General features: G+C 36.6%; 1 protein-coding gene across 9 annotated transcripts in view; it reads right to left on the minus strand.

Moving 5' to 3' along the window:
• The window catches only part of LOC138691712 (zinc finger protein 665-like), a 73,596-nt gene that overhangs the window by 36,866 nt on the left and 9,174 nt on the right, over positions 1-27,556 (minus strand). For 3 of the 9 annotated variants that reach the window (XM_069813999.1, XM_069814004.1, XM_069814003.1), the window contains exons 1-2: positions 20,114-20,251; positions 17,617-17,699 (exon numbers count right to left, since the gene is read on the minus strand). In XM_069813999.1, coding sequence (XP_069670100.1) covers positions 17,617-17,635 — 19 coding nt within the window. In that variant the 5' untranslated portion in view covers positions 17,636-17,699; positions 20,114-20,251. Of the gene's footprint in view, positions 1-931; positions 1,101-5,292; positions 7,942-8,001; positions 14,532-17,616; positions 17,700-20,113; positions 20,252-23,317; positions 23,456-23,608; positions 23,701-27,556 lie in introns of those variants that run through there. The other 6 variants (XM_069814006.1, XM_069814005.1, XM_069813998.1 and 3 more) reach the window with 5 other exon arrangements.

A 27,556-nucleotide genomic window follows, 5' to 3' on the forward strand; every position in this document is an offset into this window, starting at 1 on the left:
CACACCTGTAGTAACTTTTATCAATTAGGTTACTTTGCGACGATCTATCAACATATTGGCTTGAGGGAAAACCACGCAAAAAGACCTCAACCAGGTAACCTGCCCCGACTGAGAATCGTACCCGGGCCACTTGGTTTCACGGCCAGACTCGCTAACAGTTATTCCACAGGTGTGCACCTGTAGTAACATTCCTCATTCGTTTTCATGTATTGCCCGCTCTGTCAATCGTGTCGGTTTCCATCTAGTGGAAGTGGATCGTACTAATATTAATAATTTGAAGATGAAGCAATTGCGACTTTCATAATAACTACATTTTACATGTTTCGTGATATACTAAATGTGTTAATGCAGTAATAATTCTCTATAACTTGTATGGTACAAAAAGATTTTTAATGTTTCGGAATATGTATTATACCGGTACATCTTTCTCGCGTTAAATTATATCACCTGGTTAACATGTGTAATCAAGATGTATATATTTTAAATGTGTTGTGGTTCTGATAAAATTATTGAAAATTGGTTTATAGTGCCACACTGTCAGTGACAAAACTGCAATATTCGTTCAGTGGCTGGTGGATGCTCTATATTGACCGAAAAAGATATGCACAATTGAATGACTGAAGTTGTGTGAAACACATTAACCGCCAACATAACATATGTTGTACTAACAATTCAACGATAACGCAAAACTAGAATCAGTATAGCATAAAAGTTTGAAATGTAAATAATTCGTTCTGTTGTTCAATTTTTACCTACGAGTGTGAATTGAGGAGATGTACACCACAAAGAACAGATGGGTTCCAATGCCAGTACAAAAATGTGTGGACGCTCTTTAATCCAAAAGCTTGTATCGCTCGAACTCTATTTATGAAGATCAGATCACATAACTTACACTTTTATAGAATACAATAAAATTTAAAAATACACTTACCTGTATGAAACATAATATAACGTATTTATAATCCTCCTTCATATATCAGCCAGCATAGTTGCAACTTTTTTATTTTAATGGCTTGTTGAAGATAAAGTGATCAAGGAAGCCGCGACAGCATCTGTCTTGTCAACTTCATTTTTCCACACAACTCAGGTTTGTACCACAACCTAAATAAATAAACGCCATGGATAAATATATATATATATATTTATCCATGTAAACGCGTTAGAAGACAGATTATGAAGTGGCCAAGTTGCCTTGTATGGCGCTCTTAGCGGTGCGGAAGAAATGGAAGATGTGTTTCGTTGTGTAAATTCTCCTGTTTACAACATTATGTATAAGGAGATAGGCACTACGAAAATATAAAAATCCCTCTTATGTGTGCTGCTTATAACTGGAATAGCAGAAGAAAAAAGACAAATAATATATAATATTTCCGGGAATTGTTATAATGTAAAGTTACATCCATAGTTGTTAATAAGCATCACTTTTTTTCGTGCGTACATGTCTAACGAAGCCGGGCATACCATACAGTCTTTTCTTGCAGATTCCCTTTGGAAAAAAGAAAAGAAAAAAAATGGGAACTGGCCAAACAGTGTGTAATAAATACGAAACTAATAACTCTTCTTATGCAATCTGTAATAATCTTATATTCAAATGTATCAAAATATCTAATACACATACACAGATACTTATGATCAGAAATATCAGTACATTCGTCCTATATTAACGAATAAAATAAATCTCCTACAAAATTAACTACAGATTCAAGTCTTTAATGGGGAAATATCACTATCTATTAAACGTGAGCACATTGTCCTAAATATCTGAAGATTTTGAAAAATGTGATCCTTGCCCGTCATATCACAATGTCTTATAAGGGTGATCACTTGTTCTAACCGATGAATGAATTGCAATGTGTAGGTTTGCAGCCAATTTCAAATCTAATGCCTTCTTCCCTCTGGAAGCAACAGAAATATGCTTTCATAACATTTGATTTTCGACAAAAAAAACTAGTAGACAACATCCTTCTACAAAATATCACATTAGATTTTTTTTTAATCTGTATCCTCTTGAAGCCAGCCTGAAAATATTAATTTTTTGCATTACGTGTGTCTGTAGCCTAATGGGAATTTAAAAAAAAATGGTAGTGGTTTTGAATTGTGACTTAATACCAGCATCGAATTTTAAGGCTTGGATATACAGTAGTGTGCAAATTAATCCGAACACGACATATTTTTACATTTTCTGTCATTGTTGGCCTCACAGCTGCTCATACCACTTTAATTGACATTTGTAATATGTGTAATTCCATTGTTGAAGGTCTGTCATTATTTTTTTATAATATGTGACATTTTGCCTGTCGTTTTGTACTTATAAGCATTTCAGTTGTGTTGAAGACTTAATACTGCAATCCTGTGTACATTCTGTCGTCTTCACAAATGGATACAACTCCACGAAAACGGTCTAAAATTATAACATTAGCAGAGCATTCTTCTATGACACAGAGGCAAATTGCTGCAGAATGTCACATCGGTTTGGCTACTGTTAATTCGATTATAAAACGATACAGGGAGACTGGATCCATCACACCCCAGAAAAAAGGAAACTGTGGCCGGAAAAGGAAGACTTCACCTGCAGATGATCGTTTAATTGTCAGGAAAAGTAAATTAAATCCTAGACTAACAGCTGCTGTCGACTTAACCCGCGAGTTAATGGCTACCACTGGGGCGAATATTCACGTCACAACAGTGCGGCGTAGGCTTTTGGAAGCTGGACGAAGGGCTCGTAACCCTATTAAGAAGCAACTGCTAACCCCTGTTATGTGCAAAAAACGCTTAATATGGGCAAAATTACATCAACACTGGACAGTGAATGACTGGAAGAATGTACTTTTTTCCGATCAGTCTCATTTCGAGGTCTAAGGCTACCGTGTTTCTTACTTACGGAAAGGATCCGAAAAAGTAACAGCAGCTCATCTCCAACAAGCACCCAAATACCCCCCTAAAGTAATGTTTTGGGGTTGTTTTACACATGAAGGGCCTGGAGCATTAATACCTATCAAGGGAATGATGAATTCTGACAAATACATTCACTTATTGGAAACCAGAATCGTACCCCAGCTGCAAAAATCATTTCCAGATGGCAGAGGTGTGTTCCAACAAGACCTGGCACCATGCCATACGTCTCGAAAAACTACAGAATTCTTCAACAAGAAGAATATTCAGGTACTCCCCTGGCCAGGCAACTCACCCGACATCAACCCCATTGAGAACTTGTGGTCAATTTGCAAAAGAAGAATGCAAAAAATGGATTGTTCTACAAAGGAGAAGATGATTTCTGCCCTCATTGGTGTATGGTTTCGCGATGAAGAAATGAATATGTGTGGGAAATTAGTGGAATCCATGCCAAATCGTCTCAGAGCTGTTATTAGGAACAAGGGAGGCCACATAGATTACGAGGTAAGTCTTAGATCCTTTTTTTTTTTTTTATCCCGTTTGAGTGTTTTTGGATAAGTAATTACGTTGTTCGGATTAATTTGCACGCTACTGTATAATTTTTGTTTAAATTACAATTACCTCCAGCCCAGGGCCGTTTCTCCCAAAGTTATCAATGCCTAAAGGGATTCTTTAAAATACTTGTGCCTAAAAACATTAAGTATTCGCTTTGGGCACTGCTACTCATTTTACCCACAGCCAAAGAAAGAGCAATATTAAATGTAGAATTTCCATTCAGTACGAAATCAATACATTAACTTGATCTTTCATGACATAAATACAGTATCTATTACACATAGCATAAATAACAAATTTAACGTTAATATTTACATTTTAGTCCGTATTATTCTGAGGTTACAAAGTGCAGAAGTCATTGCTTGCATTGTATGAGTCCAGTTCTTGGTTATTTGGTTCTTTACATCTCCGACTTCACAACTGTAATTCTGGGACGTGTGGAGAATGTACAGAACGCTATGTTAACATCAGTAACTACTTAACAAATATTTATGGAAAGAACTAGTCTTATTAACAATTAAAAGAAAAATTAACGCGAGAAAAAACATTACAGTAACAGCAAGCAGAGTTGAATCAACATTTCCAAAGAAAATTTGACTTTACCACAAGGCCATTAAATAAATCTGTAAACAGATAACTGATTTCACAGAGAAGAATCACATGAAATTGGGGTAGTAGATTTTACAATCACCACAGCTGAATATCTCACGTGGCTACGAGCGCATCCTCTTTTAGACTACCAGATTCTGAAAAGATCTTTTCATTCATATCACAACTGAATGCCTTATCTCCGTGTGTGTACGAGAGCATGCCTTTTCAGAGTACCAGATTGAGAAAATTCCTTTCCACATATATCACAACTGAACGCCTTCTCCCCAGTTTGTACGATTGTATGCTTTTTCAGAGTACTAGATTGCGAAAATTTCTTTCCACAAATATCAGAACTGAATGCCTTCTCCCCTGTATGTACGACTGAATGTCTTTTTTAGACCACCAGATTCCGAAAATTACTTTTCACATAAATGTCACAAATAAATGCCCCTGTGTGTACGAGTCTATGCTTTTTTAGATACATGGCTTGGGAAAATTTCTTTCCACATATATCACAACTGAATGCCTTCTCCTTTGTATGTAACAGTGCATGCCTCTTTAGATTACAAGAGTGGGTAAACTGAATTGGGTCCTTGAAGTAATTGGTTTGCAAGTGGACTTCACAAAATTCTGTTGTTTTTTTGTGTTTGTGGGACAAGCGTGCTGCAGAAGAACATTATGTGGTACAACAGTGGAACAAGCAGCAGGAATACGTTCTGGGGGAAAGTAATGTCAAAGAAACACTAATGGTTCAGACTGATAGATTCTTCGTCCTTCTTATACGTAAAACTTGGGCTTATGAATTATGTTGAGGCACTCAACAACGACAGTAGTGGGTATGCATACTTACAAACCAAATTTCCACACTTAACAAACGAAAAACTGAAAAAAGGGATTTTTATTGCACCTGAAATCAGAATACATGCAGGACCAAATGATTGAGAAAAATTTACAAACTGTTGAAAAAGCAGCTTGGAAATCACAAGTGGTTTTCTTGGAAAGACAAAAGAAGATAAGTTGTTCAAATAAGTGGGTTGTCGAATGTCTTTAAAAATCCATTTCCTTCATTCCAGGGGCGTATTTTGCGGGCTACCGGCGGTAGCCCAAGGAAATTACAAAAGAAAAAGTTTATAATATAGCATAATGTAATAATTTTGTATTATTAGTTTTCCCATAGTAATTAAAATTAAAGTAATTGTTAGATATATTTTGTGTAATAATAGGGTCAGCGGTAGCCCAAACCCTTTAACCAGTATATGCCACTGCTTCATTCACATCTAAAAGTTTTTCCGGAGAATCTGGGTGATTATACTGATCAAAAAGGAGAATGGTTTCATGATAGCACTTCCATTTTGGAGTAGATATACCAAGGTCCTAAGGATCCAGTGATGACGGTGAATTACTGTTGGTTTCTTGTGAGGAAGAGCAGGCAGGAGTAAAAAAGAAAATCACATACTACCAAAATTTTAAGCAAGATTACAGGAAAGTTCCATTAAAATATGGCCCATATATTATTGAATGCATATAATACAACTATGAATTAATTTCAACCTAGCATAAAAAATCATTATATCAGATATCATAAGAATTAATCTAACATAATAGTTCAGCTGAAAGAGTGTATGTCAGATTTTAATATGTTTATATCTTTTTAACCTGAAATAATAGGAGACTTCTGTGGAGATTTTCAAAATCTGCGCCAATTTTCGTTAAGAACCACCTCGTTTTATTGCAGTGATATGACAATATTTTTTTTCTTGGGTAGTGTTATCTTTCATAAGTGACCGTAAGATCTCGAGAACTGAATGTCTGGGGTCTCAATCTGGTTTCATCATGCATTAAAACTTCAAAATGCACAAGCAAAATGATCGAAAAGCATGACAGCGTGAGCCACAATTAAGAGTGCAAGTCTTTCGAAGGACTTGTAACCGAACTTGAATGACTAGTGGTCTGTTTCCACAAGTCTTTCACATCTTGCGAAATGCAGAAACATTCAACACAAACATCACAATCACATCAATTCTCACCTGCGTATCCGGTTACATGCATCTCAGATCTCACGAACACGAGAAATACAACCCAGAGTAATTGCAACTTACTTCTCACTTGTGTTTACCAGATGGTCCTTTAGAATACCAGATTCAACCTAAATCACAAGTAAATCCCTTCTCCACTGTGTGTATGAGTGCATGCCTTTTCAGATTACCAGAGAGCGAAAATTTCCTTCCACAAGTATTACAACTGAATGCCTTCTCACCAGTGTGTACGAGTGTATGCTTTTTTAGAGTACTAGAATCCAAAAATTTCCTTCCACATATATCACACCTGAATGACTTCTCTCCTGTGTGTACGTGAGTATGCTGGTTAAGAGTACTAGAACTCGAAAATTTCCTTTCACAATTATTACAACCGAATGGGTTTTGCCCTGTATGTACGCGTTTATGCATCTTTAAATTACTAGAAAGCGAAAATTTCTTGCCACATGTATCACAACTGAATGCCTTCTCCCCTGTGTGTACGAGTGTATGTCTTTTCAGAGAACCAGCGAGCGAAAATTTCTTTCCACATATGTCACAACTGAATGCCTTCTCCCCAGTGTGTACGAGTGTATGCCTTTCTAGAGTATTAGAATCCACATATTTCCTTCCACATATACTACAACTGAATGACTTCTCCGCTGTGTGTACGAGTGTATGCTTCTTTAAATTACTGGCAAGGGAAAATTTCTTTCCACATATATCACAACTAAAGGGCTTCTCGCCGGAATGTACTGACGCATGATTTTTCAGGGTGTAAGGCTTCGAAAACTTCTTTTCACATATATCACAACTGAAAGGTTTTTCGCCTGTATGTAAAATTACATGCTTTTTTAGATTACCAGATTCTGAAAATTTCCTTCCACATACATCACAACTGAATGCTTTCTCCCCTGTATGTAAGATGATATGCCTTTTTAGATTACCAAATTCCGAAAATTTTTTTCCACATATGTCACAAATGAATCCCTTCTGCCCTGTATGTACGGCTGCATGCCTTTTCAGTGTACTAGAAAACGAAAACTTTTTTCCACATATATCACAGATGAATGCCTTCTGCCCTGTATGTACGAATACATGCCTTTTCAGTGTACAAGAGAGCGAAAATTTTTTTCCACATATATCACAACTGAACGCCTTCTCCCCTGTGTGTATGTGGGCATGTTGCTTTAGAGTAATAGAACCCGAAAATTTCTTTCCGCATATGTCACAAGTGAATCCTTTGTCATGTAAGATGACATGCTTTTTTAGATTACCAGATTCCGAAAACCTCTTTCCACATATGTCACAACTGAATGCCTTCTGCCCTGTATGTAAGACTGCATGCCTTTTCATTGTACTAGAGAGTGCAAATTTCTTTCCACATATATCACAACTGAATGCCTTCTGCCCAGTATGTACGACTGCATGCCTCTTAAGTGTACTAGAGAGCGCAAATTTCTTTCCACAAACATCACAACCGAATGCCTTTTCCCCTGTATGTACGAGTGCATGTTGCTTCAGAGAACTAGAACTCGAAAATTTCTTTCCACATAAATCACAACAAAATGCCTTCACCTCTGTCTGTAGGGATGCATGCTTTTTTAGACTACCAGATTCCGAAATTTTCGTTCCACATAAACCAGGACCGAATGACATCTCGTCTTTGTGTACGCGTGCGTGTTTTTTGAGGTGATGCAAGTGCAAACAATCCTTTCCACAAACATCGCAAATAAACCGTTTCTTGCTTTTGTGTAGAACACCGTGGCTTTTTAACCTTGTAGAATCGAAAAAACACTTTCCACAAATATCACAGTTAAATGGCTTTTCATCTGTCACCAGGCAGGGATCATCTGTATTGGTGTCGCAGGAAGATGGAACTCCAGTGCTGTGAAGAAAATGTGCTCTTAGTTGGAGCAAAAAGACTAACGCAGAATAAATCACAAACAAAACTACATCCAATACAAATATGTTTACTGTTATTAGTAATTAGCAGAATTAATATAATAGGATGGAATCGCATTATCTTGCGATATCTATAAGCTTGTACTTGCTATTTGGGAAAATAAAATTGTACCAGAGAGATGAAAGGAGTCCATAATCATGCCAATTTTTAAGAAGGGGGACAAAACTAACTGTAGCAAATTTCGAGGAATATCACTTTTGTTGAAGTTGAAGTCCTACAAAATTTTATCGAATATCCTTTTGAGAAGATTAACTCCATGTTAAAATTATTGGGAATCATCAGTGTGGTTTTCGGCGTAATAGATCGACTATTGATCAGATTTTTTATATTCGACAGATATTGGAGAAGAAATGGGATTATTAAGGGTACAGTACATTAGTAATTCATAAATTTGAAAAAAGGCATATGACTCGATTAAGAGAGAAGTATTATATAATATTCTGATTGAATTTGGTATTCCTAGGGAAGTAATTCGATTAATTAAAAATGTCTCTAGGTAAAACTTAGAGCAGAGCTAGTATCGGCCAGTTTCTATCTGATCTTTTCCTATTCACTGCGGGCTAAAGCAAGGAGATGCAGTCCACACCTGTCAGCGCGTCTGGCCGCGAAACCAGGTGGCCCGGGTTCGAATTCCGGTCGGGGCAAGTTACCTGGTTGAGGTTTTTCCCGAGGTTTTCCCTCATCCAATACGAGGAAATGCTGGGTTAACTTTCGGTGCTGGACCCCAGACTTATTTCACAGGCATTATCACCTTCATGTCATTCAGACGCTAAATAACCTAGATATTGATACAGCGTCGTAAAATAACCCAATAAAATAAAAAAAAATAAAAGGAGATGCACTATCACCTTTGCATATTAACTTCGCTCTAGAAAATGCAATTAGAAATGTTCAGGATAACAGAGAGGGTTTGGAATTGAACGGGTTACATCAGCTTCTTCTCTATGTGGATGACGTGATTATATTAGAAGAAAATCCACAAACGATTAGGGAAAACACGGAAATTCTACTTGTAACAAGTAAAGTGATAGGTTTGGATATAAATGCCGAAAATACAAAGTATATGATCATGTCTCGTGACCAGAATATTACACGAAATGGAAATATAAAAATTGGAGATTTATCCTTCGTAGAGGTGGAAAAATTCAAATAACTTGGAGCAACAGTATCTAATATAAATTACACTCGGGAGGAAATTAAACGCAGAATAAATATGGGAAATGCCTGTTATTATTCGGTTGAGAAACATTTTTCATCTAGTCTGGTGTCAAAAAATCTGAAAATTATAATTTATAAAACAGTTACATTACCGGTTGTTCTGTATGGTTGTGAAAAACTGACTCTCACTTTGCAAGAGGAAGAGAAATTAAGGGTGTTTGAGAAAAGGATGTTAGGAAAATGTTTGGGGCTAAGACACAGGAGAATGGAGAAAGTTAAACAACGCACAACTGCATGCGATGTATTCTACATCTGTCATAATTAGGAACATTAAGTCCAGACGTTTGAGATAAGCAGGGCATGTAGCACGTATGGGCATATCCAGAAATGCATATAGTGTTAGTTGGGAGGCTGGAGGGAATAAGACCTTTGGGGAGGCCGAGACGTAGATGGGAGGATAATATTAAAATGGATTTGAGGGAGGTGGGATATGAATGTAAGGACTGAATTAATCATGCTCTGGAAAGGGAGCAATGGGAGCCTTATGTGTGGGCGGCAATGAACGTCCGGGTTCCTTAAAAGCCGTAACTATGTAAGTAGTCATTAGTAAGAAATGTCGAAAAATATTTGAAATATAGACTTTGACTCAGGTTTAGATATTAAACGACTCTAGATATGTCAGATTTCTTCGAAATTTTGGTAAATAATGTTTTCGCCTTACCTGGAAACTTATTTCTTCTAGTTGTAAATAATATATAACTTGTACCCATTATCTCAATAACTTCATAATTATTTGGTCGTTTATAATATATGCACAATATACTTTCTATATCTTCTTATTTTTCTCTTGTACAGAGGAGAAACCTGAAGGCTTGCACTGCAGCCTGAGTGTTATTGTGCTTACCACTCTTATCTTGTGCATAATTGTGTGGTCGAATGGCCGCACTCTTGTACAAATACAGCCCACTGCACCGTGAACTTAACCTGGACTATTATATGCACGGTGATGATACGTGATTTCATGATGGCGAAAAGAATCCAAGTTCCAACTGAATTTTACATTATGTATCAAGGTACGCAATCGTAAAAACACAGCTTTGTTTATTAAAATTTTCCTTTTCATCTCAAACAGATTTTACATCTTGAAAACAAAATACAATTGCTCTTTGTGTCAGCTGCAATTGTGTTCATGAAACAGTCCCCACTAACGCCAGTCTTTTCGTTGTTACAAATACAAATTTTTACCCTATTATTTACTAGAAACTTTAAACTTACAAAATCGACTGAATTGGGCTAGAAAAGTCCACACATTCATGAGATAATACCAGTTTTCTTGAAATTACTGTCTCGTACTTAGATCTACTGATTGTAACTGTTCCAAAAGAAATCATATTTACTTCTGTTCTTGTATCTAGCTTAAAAGTGATATGTATGTTTTCGACTTTTATAAATTTCTACCAGACTTCTCCTACACTATTTATACAGGACATCTGATACTTGGTGATTTGGAGGATTTGCTGTTTCTATTAATTTTCCATTTATTTCACTAATATTGCTATCAGATTCTTCTTCCATTACATTTTTGACAGTTCCTATGTTACACGCACGCGCACAACCTTTCCCTTACACCTTTCATATTGTTTTCCAAAAGAAGAGTGGCGACTTCCTGTCCACCTCCATTGCATACATCGCTCACTAGTAACATATTACACTAATCAACATTGAGATGTGCTGTTCCTCTGATACATATTGTCGTCAGCGTTGTAATGTGACTAACAATGTTCCCTTCAACAACTCGTTTTTTCACAATGTTCTCGTTCCTTCCCCACCTATTTCATTATAAGAAATATCACTTCAGTAACGATAAATTCTTTACATCAGCAATGATTACAATACCCAACATGAAATTTATCTCCTTGAAAATAATACATGTTTTTAGTCCATTTTCAAGTGTAGATTCTGAAAAAAATGCCTAAAATGTCACATCTCGTCACATAATTTTTAGATACTTCAGAAATCCCACATCGAAAATCAGTTCGCTTGCCAAATGGTAACGCGTGTCATATGTTGGCTACCCTTGTGCTACACGAATACTTAGGCCGTGTCTCAAAGCTAAAGTCCATACTACGCACTAGTGACTAGCAACTAGGTGACTTGTAAACTACACACTAGGGAGCTTTGGACATGTATGCTTGAAACATGGCATTCTTTATAAACTATTTTTCTAAAAACCATGACATTACGGTGCGGCACTGAATTAAGAAGGCAGTGTGCTAATGCAGTTTCATTACGAGTTATGTGGAAAAGATAAGGACTTAATATATTATAATAATGTGTAAAACCTTGTACAGATGAATCTAACAATGTCAGTGTTCAAAGTTAAAGTGTTATTCTACATTATATTTATATTATTTCACTTCCAAACCATTTTCAGATTCCATAACCCCAATTGCTAATGAGGTATCCATGTTTTTTTTTAGTGAACAAGTCAACAATCAAACAAGCATTTTCGTTTACTACTACTACGGACTTGATTGCTATGCACTACGTAGCTTTGGATCGTAACTTCTGACGTCAAATCCGGCTATTTAGTCAAAAATCTAGTTCACTTCAGCTGAAAATGTAGCTTTGAGACACGGCTTTACATACTTACAAAATGTAAAGATAAAATGTGTTATTTCTTCCACCATCTAACCAAGTCTTTGTCACATCATTATATCATAAGAGGGGCTTAGAACAAAAAGCAGGTAAGTGACATTGTTAAAAAAATGAGGTAATTGCGTGTTGTGATAGCCCAAAAGAATGTTTCTTTGGGATAAAATCAGGCAAGTGATCACACTGTGCAGTGCTGCTATATGGGCATCACTTCACCAAACTAGTGTATAATATTCCATTGCATGTAGAACTTTAAGTCCACGCCTGTGGAGTAACGGTTAGCACGTCTAGCCGCGAAACCAGGTGGCCCGGGTTCGATTCCCGGTCGGGACAAGTTACCTGGTTGAGGTTTTTTCCGGGGTTTTCCCTCAACCCAATATGAGCAAATGCTGGGTAACTTTCGGTGCTGGACCCCGGACTCATTTCACCGGCATTATCACCTTCATCTCATTCAGACGCTAAATAACCAAAGCTGTTGATAAAGCGTCGTAAAATAACCTACTAAAATAAAAAATAAAATAAATAGAACTTTAACTGCAATTTCCTCAAAACTAGGTTTCCGTCACTTCTGCTTTTTGTTCCAAGCCCCACAATTAATTTAATATAATATTTTATACCAAACAGTGTATGTCAGATTTTATTTTTATTTTAGTTGGTTATTTAACGACTCTGTATCAACTACTAGGTTATTTAGCGTCGATGAGACTGGTGATAACGAGAAGATATTTGGCGAGAAGAGGCCGAGGATTCGCCAGAGATTACCTTGCATTCACATTACGGTTGGGGAAAACCTCGCAAAAATCCCAACCGGGTAATCAGCTCAAGCAGGGATCGAACCCGTGCCCGAACGCAACTTCACACCACGAGGCAAGCACCTTAAGCGACTGAGCCACACAGTTGGTGTCAGATTTTAATATGCTTATATCTTTTTAATCTGACGAGATAGGAGCCTTTTAAGGGGATTTTGAAAAGCAGCGCCAATTTTCGTTAAGAGCCACCTGGGTTTATCGCGGAAGTATGACAGCTCTTTTTTTTTTTTTTGGGCAATGACATTTTCCATAAGTCACCTAAGATGTCGTGAAGTCAACGTCTGGGGTTCCAATAGGGTTCCATCTTGGATTAAAACTTCAAAATGTACAAGACAAATGATACAAAAACCATGACTTTGTGCGGCACAATTAAGAGTACATGTCTTTCGATAGCACTGGGTCCACACCTGTGGAGTAATGGTCAGCGCGTCTGGCCACGAAACCAGGTGGTCCGGGTTCGAATCCCGGTCGGGGCAAGTTATCTGGTTGAGGTTTTTTCTGGGGTTTTCCCTCAACACAATACGAGCAAATGCTGCGTAACTTTCGGTGCTGGAACCTGGACTCTTTCCACCGGCATTATCACCTTCATATCATTCAGACGCTAAATAATATAGATGCTGATACAGCGTCGTAAAATAACCCAATAAAATAAAAATAAAAAAATAGCACTGGTAACCGCACTTGAATGGCTAGTGGAATGTGTCAACAAGTCTTTCATATCTCGCGAAATGCAAAAACTTCACCACAAACATCACAGTCACATCGATTATCAACAGCGTATCCAGTTACTTGCTTTTCACATCTTATGAACAAAAGAAAGGCATCCCACAATTATCGTGAGTTAAGTTCTCCCTTGTGTCTACGAGATGCTGTTGTAGACTACCAGATTCCGAAAATATCTCTCGATCCAAGTCACAAGTAAATGCCTTCTCCACTGTATGTAGGAGTGCATGTCTCTTCAGATTACCAAGGAGCGAAAATTTCTTTCCACAAATATTACAAATGAATGCCTTCTCCCCCGTGTGTACGAGTGCGTGCTTCTTTAAAATACTAGTTCGCCAAAATTTCTTTCCACATATATCACAACTGACAGCCTTCTCCCCTGTGTGTAAAAGTGCATGCTGCTTTAGAGTACTAGAATCCGAAAATTTCCTTCCACATATATCACAGCCGAAAGGCTTCTCCCCTGTGTGTACGCGTGTATGTTTTTTCAAATTACTAGAAAGCGCAAATTTCTTTCCACATATATCACAACTGAATGCCTTCTGCCCTGTGTGTACGAGGATATGTCTTTTCAGACTACCAGGTAGCGAAAACTTCTTTTCACATATATAACAACTGAATGCCTTCTCCCCTGTGTGTACGAGTGTATGCTTTTTTAGAGTACTAGAATCCAAAAATTTCCTTCCACATATATCACAACTGAATGACTTCTCCCCTGTGTGTACGAGTGTATGCTTTCTTAAATTACAGGTACGCGAGAATTTCTTTCCACATATATCACAACTGAAAGGCTTCTCGCCTGAATGTACTCTGGCATGATTTTTCAGTGTATAAGAGTTCAAAAATATCTTTCCACATACATCACAACTGAATGATTTTTTACCTGTGATACGTATAGTTTCCGAAAATTTCTTTTTACACATATCAGAACTGAATGACTTGTCTCTGTGTACGCAAGCGTCTCTTTTGAGAACATCCACCTGCAAACAATAATTTCCACAAACATCGGACACCAACGGTCCCTTCGGTTCGTGTAGAACAGAATGTCTTTCGAGTTCTATCGTATCGAAAAAACACTTCCCACAAACATCACATTTGAATGTCTTCTCACGTGTTACCAGGCATTCATCTTCTGTAATAGTGTCGCTGGATGGTGGAACTCCAATGCTGTGAAGAAAATGTGGTCTTAGGTCGAACAAGAAGACTAGAGAAGAATAAATCACCAAAAGACAACTACATCCAACACAAATATATTATACTCAGTCAGTAAATAAGTGAAAGTATGCGTCTATATATGACTTAAGTCTCATATGTGCATCTGAATGATATGAAGATGTAAATGCTAGCAAGATGAGTCCAGAGTCCAGCACTCCAATGAATGGGTTGATAGGAAAACTACGGAAAATAACTCAACCTCACAGAACTGCTATTTCAGTAAACATGTATTTCGATTAATAGAATTTACGCAGATATCTCCATGGCATGGCACGTCCTCAGGTTGTAAATAAAGGAGACAGCATACAGTTATAGAAGGTAGCTGTGAACATATTAAGCTGATAAGGGGTGGTTCTCCAGCTAGGGGGTTAGGCGAAGGACTAACATCCCTTCACCGTAAAAAAAACAGCTTGTTACGAATCCCTACAATAAGCTTCGGAATGGGACTGATTCTCTGGCACGAACACAGCAAAGGAATAAGGTTATGAGATTTGGCACTTGGAACGTAACTAGTCCTTATAGAACAAAAGGGGCAACATTAGTAGCAAAAGATCTAGCTAAATATAGAATATATATCAGCCATTGCGACACATGCCCCTGTCTCCACTCAAGCGTAACCATGGCATCATACCCCCACCGTCTGTTTACAGCCTTCTCTTCGATATAAGATTAGACATTTATCAGCAGCAGACGTACACAAGTATGTAGGATAAAATGTTTCGATGTCTTTTCCAAAACAGAAAATTTAATATTTATAGGAGGATGGGAGCAAAAGTATTTCTTTTTGTGTGCAGACAAAAATATGAGATAGTTAATTTGTTGTAAAATGTTAAATGAAGCATAAAAGAACAATGTATGTTGCCATTATTCTTCTTCATATAAAGACTACCACGTCCTAACCTGTAAATCGAATATTTTGTTAATAAACGAACAATAAAAAGTTTCGGCTTCTATGTCTTAATCGGAGTAACATATTTCGACGTTTTTTTCGACGTATGCAACATAATTAGAATATTTAATTAATAAACAAATAATAAAAAGTAATGGCTTCTATGTCTTAATCGGGATGAAACACTTTGACTTTTTTCTTAAGTAGTGTAGTTTACAATTTTGTGACCAGCCTGGTACGTTTTTCTAATTTCAAACATCTGGTGATGTAAAGTACACGTTCTTTTTATGGTAAATAAGAAAACATATTTTATTTTATTAATAATACAAAAATAATGAATAGGAGGATAAAAGGTAATACGGAAAAAAAGTGTGTGTAGTGAATAAGTAAAAGAATATTACATTGCTTTTGTTTTTTGGTCACAGTCCGTCTCAGCACTGTTTTTCACTGCATTACCTGAGGAGATACCCACTCCACCCCTCTCCCTGCGATAGTGGTGTGCGGGTTGCATTTCTATTACGTCACAATTTCGTGATGAATGGCAACCACAGATATATATATATATATATATATATATATATATATATATATATATATATGTTAGGTAAGATGGGAATGGCATATCACAAATAGGAGACTACTATTATGAGGAAGGAAAAAATAATCACCAACTAAGAACAGGAATCTTTATTAGAGAAAATCAGCAGTAAAAAAGGTCGAAATTATCAGTGACAGGTCATCACTTAGAGTACTTAAGGGTAAATGGAGCGATATCGTAGTTATAAATGCTCACGCATTATGACGTGATTATGTTTGCAAAAAATCCAAAAATGATTAGTGAAAACACGGAAATTTTACTTGAAGCAAGTAAAGCGATAGATTTGAAAGTAAATCCCGAAAAGACGAAGTATATGGTTATGTTTCGTGAGCAGAATATTGTACGAAATGGAAATATAAAAATCGGAGATTTATCCTTCGAAGACGTGGAAAAATTCAACAGTAACAAATATAAATGACACTTGGGAGAAAATTAAACGCAGAATAAATATGGAAAATGCCTGTTATTATTCATTTCAGAAGCTTTTGTCATCTATTCTGTTGTCAAAAAATCTGAAAGTTAGAATTTATAAAAACAGTTATGTTACCGGTTGTTCTGAAAGTTGGACTCTCACTTTGAGAGAGGAACAGAGATTAAGGATATTTGAGAATAAGGTTCTTAAGAAAATATTTGGGGCTAAGAGGGATGAAGTTAGAGGAGAATGGAGAAAGTCACACAATGCAGAACTGCACGCATTGTATTCTTCACCTGACTTAATTAGGAATATTAAATCCAGACGTTTGAGATGGGCAGGGTATGAAGGACGTATGGGCGAATCCAGATACGCATATAGAGTGTTAGTTGGGAGACCAGGTGAAAATGGACCTTTGGGTAGGCCCAGACGTAGATGGGTTGTTAATGTTAAAATGGATTTGAGGGAGGTGGGATATGATGATAGAGAGTGGATTAATCTTGCACAGGATAGCGACTGATAGCGGGGCTTATGTGAGGGCGGCAATGAACCTGCGTGTTTCTTAAAAGCCATCTGTAAGTAAGAATTTACGCAGCTGCTTTTCTTGTGTGGAATTCTCCATGACAGTTTCATCTTCACTGTCCTGTATGACAATCACTGAGAAATAGCTTACAAGTTGCACCTGCTCCAGGAACTGAATCGTTATATAAGGATGTAAAATAATGAAAACTTCAAGTTAAGATATGGGGGATGACATTATTGTCATCCACTTCTAAGGTTTGGACACTGGAAATGGAAAAATGAGAACAAATCGGTTACAAAGAAGTTCATATGGATGGGTAGAGGGAAGGATGGATACATAGACAGACCATCACACGAAAGTATAAATGGACGAATAGATTCACAGACAAAAAACGATACAGAGAAACAGATAAGGAGAGGCAGACATACAGACAGACAAACACAAAGAAAGACATACAGACAGATTTACGGGTGAACATGGCAATTCAGGATAATGAGTCCTTCATTTGAACAACAATCATGTTGAAACTAATCAGTAATTCCTATTCTTCGTCAGTATTGTTTAAATAAAGCAATGAAACCAACAACCAAGTAAAGGCCCACACACTTCACTCACCCTTCAGTAAATACTTCATTCTCTTCTGCCGTTTCTTGTAGTTCGGCCTCCTTATCCTCTTTAATTATGTCACATGCCTCGTCCTGCAAAAGAGTACGTGAAGAAAGGCTATAGAAAAATAATAGTCTCAAGATTCAATGGATGGTAGCTTAAATGCAGCAGACTAGATTTTAAATCATACTTTATCCAGTCAACAATTCAAACATTATTGGTGTAGAATGAAAATGAATTTAACAAACACAAAAACAAAATATTATGTCATTTTGTGAGCAATGTCCCGTTTTAAGTAACAATTACGAAAACTATGTCAATTGGCAGAGTAAATAAGAAAATCACTAGAATCATATTCTGAGATGGTCATGTGAGAGTAGGATTCAGGAAGACCTAGTTGATAAATGATGAAATTATTACGGTAAAATTGGTGATGGACATTTTTGGTAAGGTAGTTTGAAACTATTTCAGATATCTGTGGATCTATAACAACCACACGACTTAAGAGGGAGCAACAGTAACGAGTATAAATAAGAGTTGGGAGGAAATTAAACACAGAATAAATATGGGAAATGCCTGTTATTATTCGGCTGAGAAGCTTTTATCATCCAGTCTGCTGTCAAAAAATCTGCAAGTTAGAATTTATAAAAACAGTTATAATACCAGTCGTTCTGTATTGTTGTGAAACTTGTACTCTCACTTTGAGAGAGGAACATAGGTTAAGTGTGTTTGAAAATAAGGTGCTTAAGAAAATATTTGGTGCTAAGAGGGGTGAAGTTACAGGAGAATGGAGAAAGTTACACAAAACAGAACTGCACGCATTGTATTCTTTACCCGACATAATTAGGAACATTAAATCCAGACGTTTGAGATGGGCAGGGCATGTAGCACGTATGGGCGAATCCAGAAATGTATAGTGTTAATTGGGAGGCTGGAGGGAAAAAGACCTTTGGGGAGGCCGAGACGTAGATGGAAAGATAATATTAAAATGGATTTGAGGAAGGTGGGATATGATGGTAGAGACTGGATAGGGACCAATGGCAGGCTTAAGTGAGCATGGCAATGAACCTCCAGGTTCATTAAAAGCAAGTAACTAAGTAAGTATACGACTAAACTAAATGAACGAAGGTTAGTAAAAATCCAACACGATTTCAAAATGGAGGAAAAGTAATTTGGACAGTGTAAACAACAATAGAAGAAATTACCTCACTTGTGAATATTCAAGGAGATATTTCGACCTATTATTATGTTTATTTACTTCACTTACGGCCTTCATCTGTTTATTTTTCCAGAGTCCAGTTCCAAGTTACTGTTCCCAATTCTTTCTATTTGTTTAAGGCGGCAGTCTGAACTCGATGAAATGATTAAATGGTCCTCCCCATGTAACAGTGTCAAGTTGCTTCTGGAGAGTGGAAGGAAATGGCAAAGGAACTCTGAAGCATATGTTGGATATTGCTCTTACATCTGCCAATTGTGTAAGCTCCGGCAAAATCGCTGCGATACGTAATTGTGATTTTGTCAAAGTGTGATTTTTGTGTTCAGATGATTCTTGGCGATTGCGGGGAGCAAACCACCCCTATCTGTGGATTTCTAAGTCGTCTAGAAGTCAATATCACTGTAATCAACTTACCTCTGAATAAATCAAGAGGAGTAATCAACTTTTCATGAGCAGAAAGATGTATACGCTTATCACTCTTCTGGAAATTGAATTGATGTGCCAGTGTCATGCTTTATATGAACACAGTGATAAGCACGGCGTGCAAACTGAAGAAAAAAACTGTCCTGAACTATCATTGCGGTATGTGGGCATGTATATTCGTTCAAGAACATTTCCGAATGATGAAGGGAATCAAACATGGAAGAATATGGCGTCTGCATAACTGCACTGACACCTAATTACCGACACTAACCTTTTGAGTTGTACCAATATTAATTAGATCTCAGCTATGTTGACCTTCAACATATGTTGGAGATGTAATTTAGGAACTGTAGTCACAGTAGAATCCAGTGACAAACTTATCACACAGACAAATTCACAAATCTTCAAAGCACAGCCCAAAAATACTCTGAAGTAATTGAGAAATGTGATGTTCATGCATATCTACCAGCTACTTACGTCACAAGAAATAGGCGTCAATGATGTGGATTTCAACTATCAAAAGAATGTGGAAAGAAAAATAAAAAGAAACCTAATTAACTGTACTCTCTACACCAACCAAAAAGAAAGTTTACTCTGCAACCACCAAGTCACTCTATACTGGTCTGTCAATTAAACTAGAAGTGGTTAATGTAAGAATTATCAATAGTGATTAAAAAATTCGAAACAGATATGATTTAGTAAATGTTCAGTATCAATCTGTGGAAAAAATTCACGAATGACTACAGGACAAAGAATTGACAGAGGAGAGCTAAAATCTTTTCCTTGGTGACGTACATTTAGCAGTCACATCAGCCAGTACGTAACAGATAGAGAAATACCGATCCACACATCATAAATTGCACTCACCTCAACCTCGTTTTTCATGATGGAGAAGTCAACTGGTACAGGAGATTCCTCAAATGTCATCTCTGCTTTCAGATCATAGCTGTGATCCATACATTCCGTCTTTATTTCAGACATGTGCAGTTTTAATACATTTTCTTCCTGTAAAACATACAAAATAATTATTATGTAATAAAACATAAGTCTGTCACAAAGAACCTTTCACTGGTTTTATAACGTGTCCACTCTATTAATAATGCTGATGTCAAGGATTTCACGTCTACCAACTCCAGTGTCAGTAGTGAAATAATTTGTATCAAGAGTCGGAAGGATCCAATGAAGAGTCGCCGTTGTCTAATCAATAAGTTGGATGGCGTAAGAGGCTTATATGACGTCACGTATATCATCACATTACTTTGCAAGTAGGAAAAAATTGTTTTTATAAAATCTTGGTAATTTAACTTAGCTGAAAGTTTACGTAAAGATTAAATATTAATTGTTACCTGAAAGTTGTTGTTTCGTGTTGGTGTAGATTCTGAATGTTAAAGATGTATGTCCATAAGGTAGCTATGTTTTTTAATGTTGTTTATAAAGTCGAAAAAAACATTTGATGAGCTTGTGTTCTTCCATATGCAGTCTAGGAATGGCGGTATAGGAACTCAAATATACAGTAAATAGATCGTCGGTTTTTAGTGTTTTATCTGGTAACCTAATAATCCTTGTTAAATGCTTCAATTCACAATACTTTCGTTATCTGTGTCGATGGTTTACATAATTCGCAAAAGTTAAAGTTCTTTCGTGATGCACTAGCCATCCTAGGATTACTAGAATATTAATGTCTTTAGTTTAAAGGGATTAGTGTAGTTAATCGATCTAATATACGTAAATAAGACAATTGATAGTAGATAAGTGGAGTAACACGATCTATTGGATATATATCATATTAGCTTACTGGCTAATATGTAATTTACTTGCTAAGTTAATATAATTAGGTTAATAGTAAACTTATGAATTCAATTGAGTTACATAATAATGAACTGATATATTTAATGCCTCTGGAAGTATTTCACGTTATTTGTATCTGAGTATAATATTTAAACGTTTGTTCTTCAACGAGATAGGTTTGGAAGTAAATCCCGAAAAGACTAAGTATATGACTATGTCTCGTGACCAGAATATTGTACGAAATTGAACTATAAAAACTGGAGATTTATCCTTCGAAGAGGTGGAAAAATTCAAACATCTTCGAGCAACAGTAACAAATATAAATGACACTTGGGAGGAAATTAAACGCAGAATAAATATGGGAAATGCCTGCTATTATTCGGTTGAGAAGCTTTTGTCATCTAGTCTGCTGTCAAAAATTCTGAAAGTTAGAATTTATAAAACAGTCATATTACATGTTGTTCTGTAAGGCTGTGAAACTTGGACTCTCACTTTGAGAGAGGAACAGGGATTAAGGGTGTTTGAGAATAAGGTTCTTAGGAAAATATTTCAGGCTAAGAGGGATGAAGTTACAGGAGAATGGAGAGAGTTACACAAGGCAGAGCTGCGCGCATTGTATTCTTCACCTGACATAATTCATCATCATCATCATCATTATTGGCGCCACAGCCCTTGGTGGGCCTGGGCCTCCCTTAGTAATTGTCGCCATCCATCTCTATCTTGTGTAGCAGCCTTCCAATTCTTGCACCCCAACTTTCTGGCATCCTCTTCCACTCCATCAATCCACCGCAAGTGCGGTCGACCTCGTCTTCTCTGACCTCCGGGATTTGTTATTACAATTTTTTTGCAAGGTTCACTTGGGTCCATGCGTATTACATGTCCTGCCCACCTCAACCTGCTAGTTTTAACTATATTGATTATATTTGGCTCTCCTAGAAGTCTATATAATTCATAGTTGCATCTCCTCCTCCGGAGACCTTCCTCAAATGTTGGAACATAGATCCTTCGCAGAATACCTGACATAATTAGGAACATTAAATCCAGACGTTTGAGATGGGCTGGACATGTAGCACGTATCGGCGAATCCAGAAATGCATAGTGTTTTAGTTGGGAGGCCGGATGGAAATAGACCTTTGGGGAGACCGAGATGTAGATGGGAAGATAATATTAAAATGGATTTGAGGGGGGGGGGTGGCATATGATGGTAGGGACTGGATCAATCTTGCTCAGGATAGGGACCAATGGCGGGCTTATGTGAGGGCGGTAATGAACCTCGGGTTCCTTAAAAGCCAGTCAGTAAGTAAGTAAGTTCTTCAACGAATTCGTAGCGTTAATGACTATAATGGTGGTTCAATGAACGAAGAGTTCTAGAATCTAATCTCGCGTTATTCAAAGATAAGTGATGTATTCCAATTTCAGAAGAAGCAGTTTTTTAGAATAAAGTAAGTAGACGGTCAAATACAGAAAAATATTTGAGGAAGTGTGAACAGTGAAATAGCATAGGGTGAAAGAAAAATAAGTGGGGGTAGTGAGGGTTTTGGGGGCGTGAGTCCTCCATTTCATTCATTTTTTCAAGTATTATCATCGTGCGTGACGTCACATATTGCGTCATCGATCTCCAATTCGTCTGGAAGAGCTGCGACTGAATCTTGGATTTTACCGAAAAGCATCGTCTAGATTAATTTTAGTGTTCAAAAATCTCTCCGTTGGTTTATAGAAGGGTTCAGCGTGAAGACACGATTAATTCTTCCTCTCCATGTAAGTCAGTGTGAGGAAACTATGTATTGCAGAACGGAGGTGGATGAAGAAAGGATCTCTAAAGCATTCTTTGTTTTATGAACTTATTGCGTAATTATAAACAAATGGTACGAAGAAATTGGCATCAAATATGTGAAGTTTGGCAAATAAACAATTTAAAAAGAAACATTGAAAAGAAAAAATAAAAATACAATTCAGATTATTTTCTAAACCAGGTGCAAAGTACAACTTTAGTCAACTACTATTGGAGTAACTCAGAGTGGCCCACATTCCGTACTGGACTGTCAATTAAATGAAAGGAAGCATGGTAAAAATAAAATCAGTGGGGATCAAATCATCAACATGTATATCATTTTGTATGCGTTAAGCATAGCAGTTTTTGTGATAAAACATGGGCGGAAAAGAATCACGAAATATGTAGGATGTTGAAATGGACAGCATGAAAGCATCAATCATATCCCCTGGTCACCTGAATGTAGCAGCCACATCAGGCAATTAAGAAAAAACGTCATAAACTGCACTCACCTCGACTTCATTTTTGACGAAGGAAAGGTCAATTGGCACATGAGTTTTATCAAATGTCATCTCAGATTTTACATCACTGCTGTGGTCAATACATTCTGTCTTTATTCCAGTCACTTGCAGATATGATACATTTCCCTCCTGCAACACACAAATCATAGTAATTATACAATGATCTCTCGCACCCAGTCATAGTAGGATGTATTTTTTACGCCCACATGATAAGCTAAGTTGTTATAAACGACGAATTTAGAAAATAAATAGCACGTAGTAGTCACTCTCAATATGGCATACCTGGAGTTTCTGCTCTTCTATATCTGTGTTAATCTTTCTTTCTAATGGTAGAGGGTCGGTCTCACATTGCATCTTGATTACGTCCATCACGGCTGAAAAAGAAAAGAAAAAAAAAAACAGGAAATTTAAATTGACAATTCAATATGTCAGCCATTTGGATATACTTAGTAGTAACTGGAATAATAATTCCACATCTACTCAGGAGACACAAACAAACGAGCATAATGATTCTTGGGGGTGGTAAGGTGTATCTACACAGTTCAATTTTCTGCTCTTGTACGCATATAATCTGAGGAAAATAGTGAAAGAATGAAGTTGAAAAAGCAGGTTGAATTGAGATGCATGCATATTTTGTGTCTACACGGTGCGCTATATTGAACGTCATTATCTATATATTTATATATATATATATATATATATATATATATATATATGTTGTTTTCTAATGCCAGGTGTTTGACAATAAAGTCATTTGACCTCTTGCACTCCAATATTTTTCAAAGATATTATCATGGTCAGCCACTGAAGCACAGATTTTGAGGTGTCCCGAATCCATTTCTTGGTTTGAGTTGCACGCCGGGCAGTTAGGGGACTGATATATTCCAATTCTATGCAGGTGTTTGGCCAAACAATCATGGCCTGTTGCCAATCTAAATGCAGCTACAGACGATTTTCGTGGTAAATCGGGAATTAACTGTGGTTTATGATGGCGGGAGTTCCATCTTTTCCCTTGAGATTGTGTTATCAAATTTTGTTTGCTGAAGTCTAAGTATGTAGATTTAATAAATCTTTTCACAGAGTAATATGTAGATTTAGTAACAGGTCTGTAAGTAGCAGTGCTGCCCTTCTTTGCTAAAGTATCCGCATTCTCGTTTCCCAGGATTCCACAATGGGATGGTATCCATTGGAATACAATTCTTTTATTGAGGGATATTAATTGAGAGAGCATTTTAGTTATTTCTGCTGTTTGAGATGAAGGTGTGTGTTTAGAGACTATTGATAGAATAGCTGCTTTGGAGTCTGACAATATAACCGCATTCTTAAATTTATTGATGTGGCAGAGAAGATTCCTGAGACTTTCACTTTTTGCAGTGATTTCTCCATCAAAACTTGTTATTCCATACCCAAGAGATCTATAAAGTGAGATGAGACAGCACGTAACACCTGCACCGACACCTTGTTCTCTGGAGATCAAGGATCCGTCAGTATATAAATGAAGCCAGTTTTGTGGAGGGTACCTAATATTAATTGTCTCTAAAGACAATTGTTTCATTATTTCAGTGTTTACTTCTGATTTCAGTATTTCTTCTGTTAAATTTAGATTATATTCTATATTTAATATAGTTAAAGGGTTTGGTTTAATTTGTAAGTTTTCTTTTAAATTCGGGATATTGATTTTCTGTTTTAATTCTTGAAGAATGGATATGAAACTTTTTTGAGTTTTCAATATACAGAGAGGACTGTATGCATCCCAATTGTTTCCTTGTAATCTGATAAGTTTTTTAAATTGAATCAGTGCTTTTTCTTCTATTGTCATTTTGATGCTGTTAATATTAGTGAGGAATCTCATAGAATCTATTGGAGTTGTTTTGATTCCACCAGTAATGAGCAAGTCAATGTTTATAGAGCCAGTTCTGACATACTGCGGAGAAATTTTAATTACTTCACCTTTCATAATCGAAATAGAATATGTTCACTATATATATATATATATATATATATATATATATATATATATATAATAAGGTAAAATCCAAGAAGAGTCACTGTATTCCCAATCAATATGACGGATGAGGTAATAGCACAGTCTAGTATATACAAACACGAAGCTTGAGTTGTTAAGAGTACTAGGAACAATAGACTGTGCTGGCACTATTTCATATTGTCTGTGATGAGGCGATAGTAACGATCCTACTGGTTAGCAACTATTTATGGATGCACATTCCCTACGTATTGAGCTTCGTGACTGTATATACTAGACTCTGTAGTAGACTGCATATACACGCTTCAACTTTACCTTCCCCTTTAACCATTCAAATAACGAATGCAAGAGGAAATTAAACGCATTCAATTGTGCATATTTTTTTCGAATAAAAATGATAGCGCATGCGGCAATTGAAACCTAGCAACGCCGCTGGGTATCCTGTGCGTATTTTCTTCAATAGCAGCTTGTAGCGAGCAGCTGATTGTTTTAGATGGCCGAGAATAAACTGAAAATGTTTTTCATTGGTGATGTTGGACCTCTTGAACTGAAAATATCTGCAAGTACGATTAGCTTTATGGAAGATTATCGCAAATACGAGTGCGTATGGAGTGTTCAATGACAAATTTGAGAATTAAGTAGGCCTAAGTATTGGATTGGGTACTTTTACCGCCATCTTAGATAACAGTGATACTATCCAAGGAAGAGTCGCTGTTTTTCCGAAAAATAAGACGGATGACGTAATAGGCCTATATGACATCACATATGTCCGCACATTACATTACAAGTTCGAAGAATTATCTTAATATAAAAGCGATAGTGAAACATACCTACTAACATTAATAGAATACTAAATGAAGTAGAGTAGTGATTCGATTTCATATACGTATAGTAACACAATTGATAGTGGGTAAGTGTAGTAACGCAGTCATATCATATGAGTTCACTGTGCAATACAAAGTTAATTGATTCGAGATCTATTTGCCTTATTAACTGTTATAAGTTTAATGACAAACTAATGAATTCAGTTCTATTATATAAAAATACAGTCATATGTTTAATACTTTTGGAAATATTTGATGTTAATTGTGCGTAAGTATGCTACAATTCTCGGGCGTTTTCACAAAACTGAACATCTATAGAAATTTTGAAGTTTGAGATATTGGTGTATCCTTATGTATTAGCACCCGCAGAATTCATTGGTATAGCCGAAATTTAGTTAAACTTAATATCTACCGGCGTAAAATGTCGGTAACTGCTGGCCTTTCACAGAACTTAACATCTACTGCCAATGAGTTTCAATAAAACTGAATATCTACGCAGCATTTCTTTTGACGTAAAAACTTCCATTAAATTTACCTATTTTCTCAGATAAGAATGGTAAATTATTATGCGAATATTTGGAAGAATGATTTGGCCGTTTCCAATTAATTTATTTCATCAGGTGCAGACTACTGTCATTGCTGGTTGGTACATTTTTTGGCAGTACATCAGACGTTAATAAGCTATATCTTCATGTTTGTGTGAATTAAAATAAACTTTATATAAAGCGAGATGTCTGATTACATGTCTCCTGTCCAAGAAGTTGAACAAGGTCTTAAGAGTTGCAGGGAAACATCATCTGTGCAGAAACATTTGAAATACGATGATCTAGATACAGAACTCAATATAGTAAGTTTGCATGGTTTATAGGCTATATGCATGCTGAAGATCAAAATAAAGGTAGTAACTGCTCAGCGGCTGATTTGTCACTAAATGACTTAGTTAATTTTAGACACAAATTTAAAATGACTCTAAGATTAAACAGTATACATTTTTCCTTAAACATTTGACAATAATAAAACCTGCAAGGAGGACAGTAGAGCCTGAAGAAGTGAGAAATAAGAGATATGTATCGGTATCTGTAGTACAGGGTGGGGCATAGGAACCAAGTGTTTTTAAAACAATCATAAAATAGTTTTTGTTTTCAACACAATTAATTGGTAGAACAACATTTGTGAGAACATACCATTTCATTTATGAGCGGAAAATTACATCTGGCATGTGATGTCAGTCTGCGTTGACGCATTGTTGAAAGCGCTGACGAAAATTGAACTCTACTCTTTCCAGGAGATCTCTGTTGATTTGAGTGATATGTTGACGTATCGTGTCCTTTAATTCCTATAATATTCTGGGCTTATCCTCGTAAACACTTGCCTTTAGCTACCCCCATAGAAAAAAAATCACATGTGGACAGGTCAGGGGAC

The sequence above is a fragment of the Periplaneta americana genome, chromosome 16, assembly GCF_040183065.1.
Source record: "Periplaneta americana isolate PAMFEO1 chromosome 16, P.americana_PAMFEO1_priV1, whole genome shotgun sequence".
NCBI lineage: Eukaryota > Metazoa > Arthropoda > Insecta > Blattodea > Blattidae > Periplaneta > Periplaneta americana.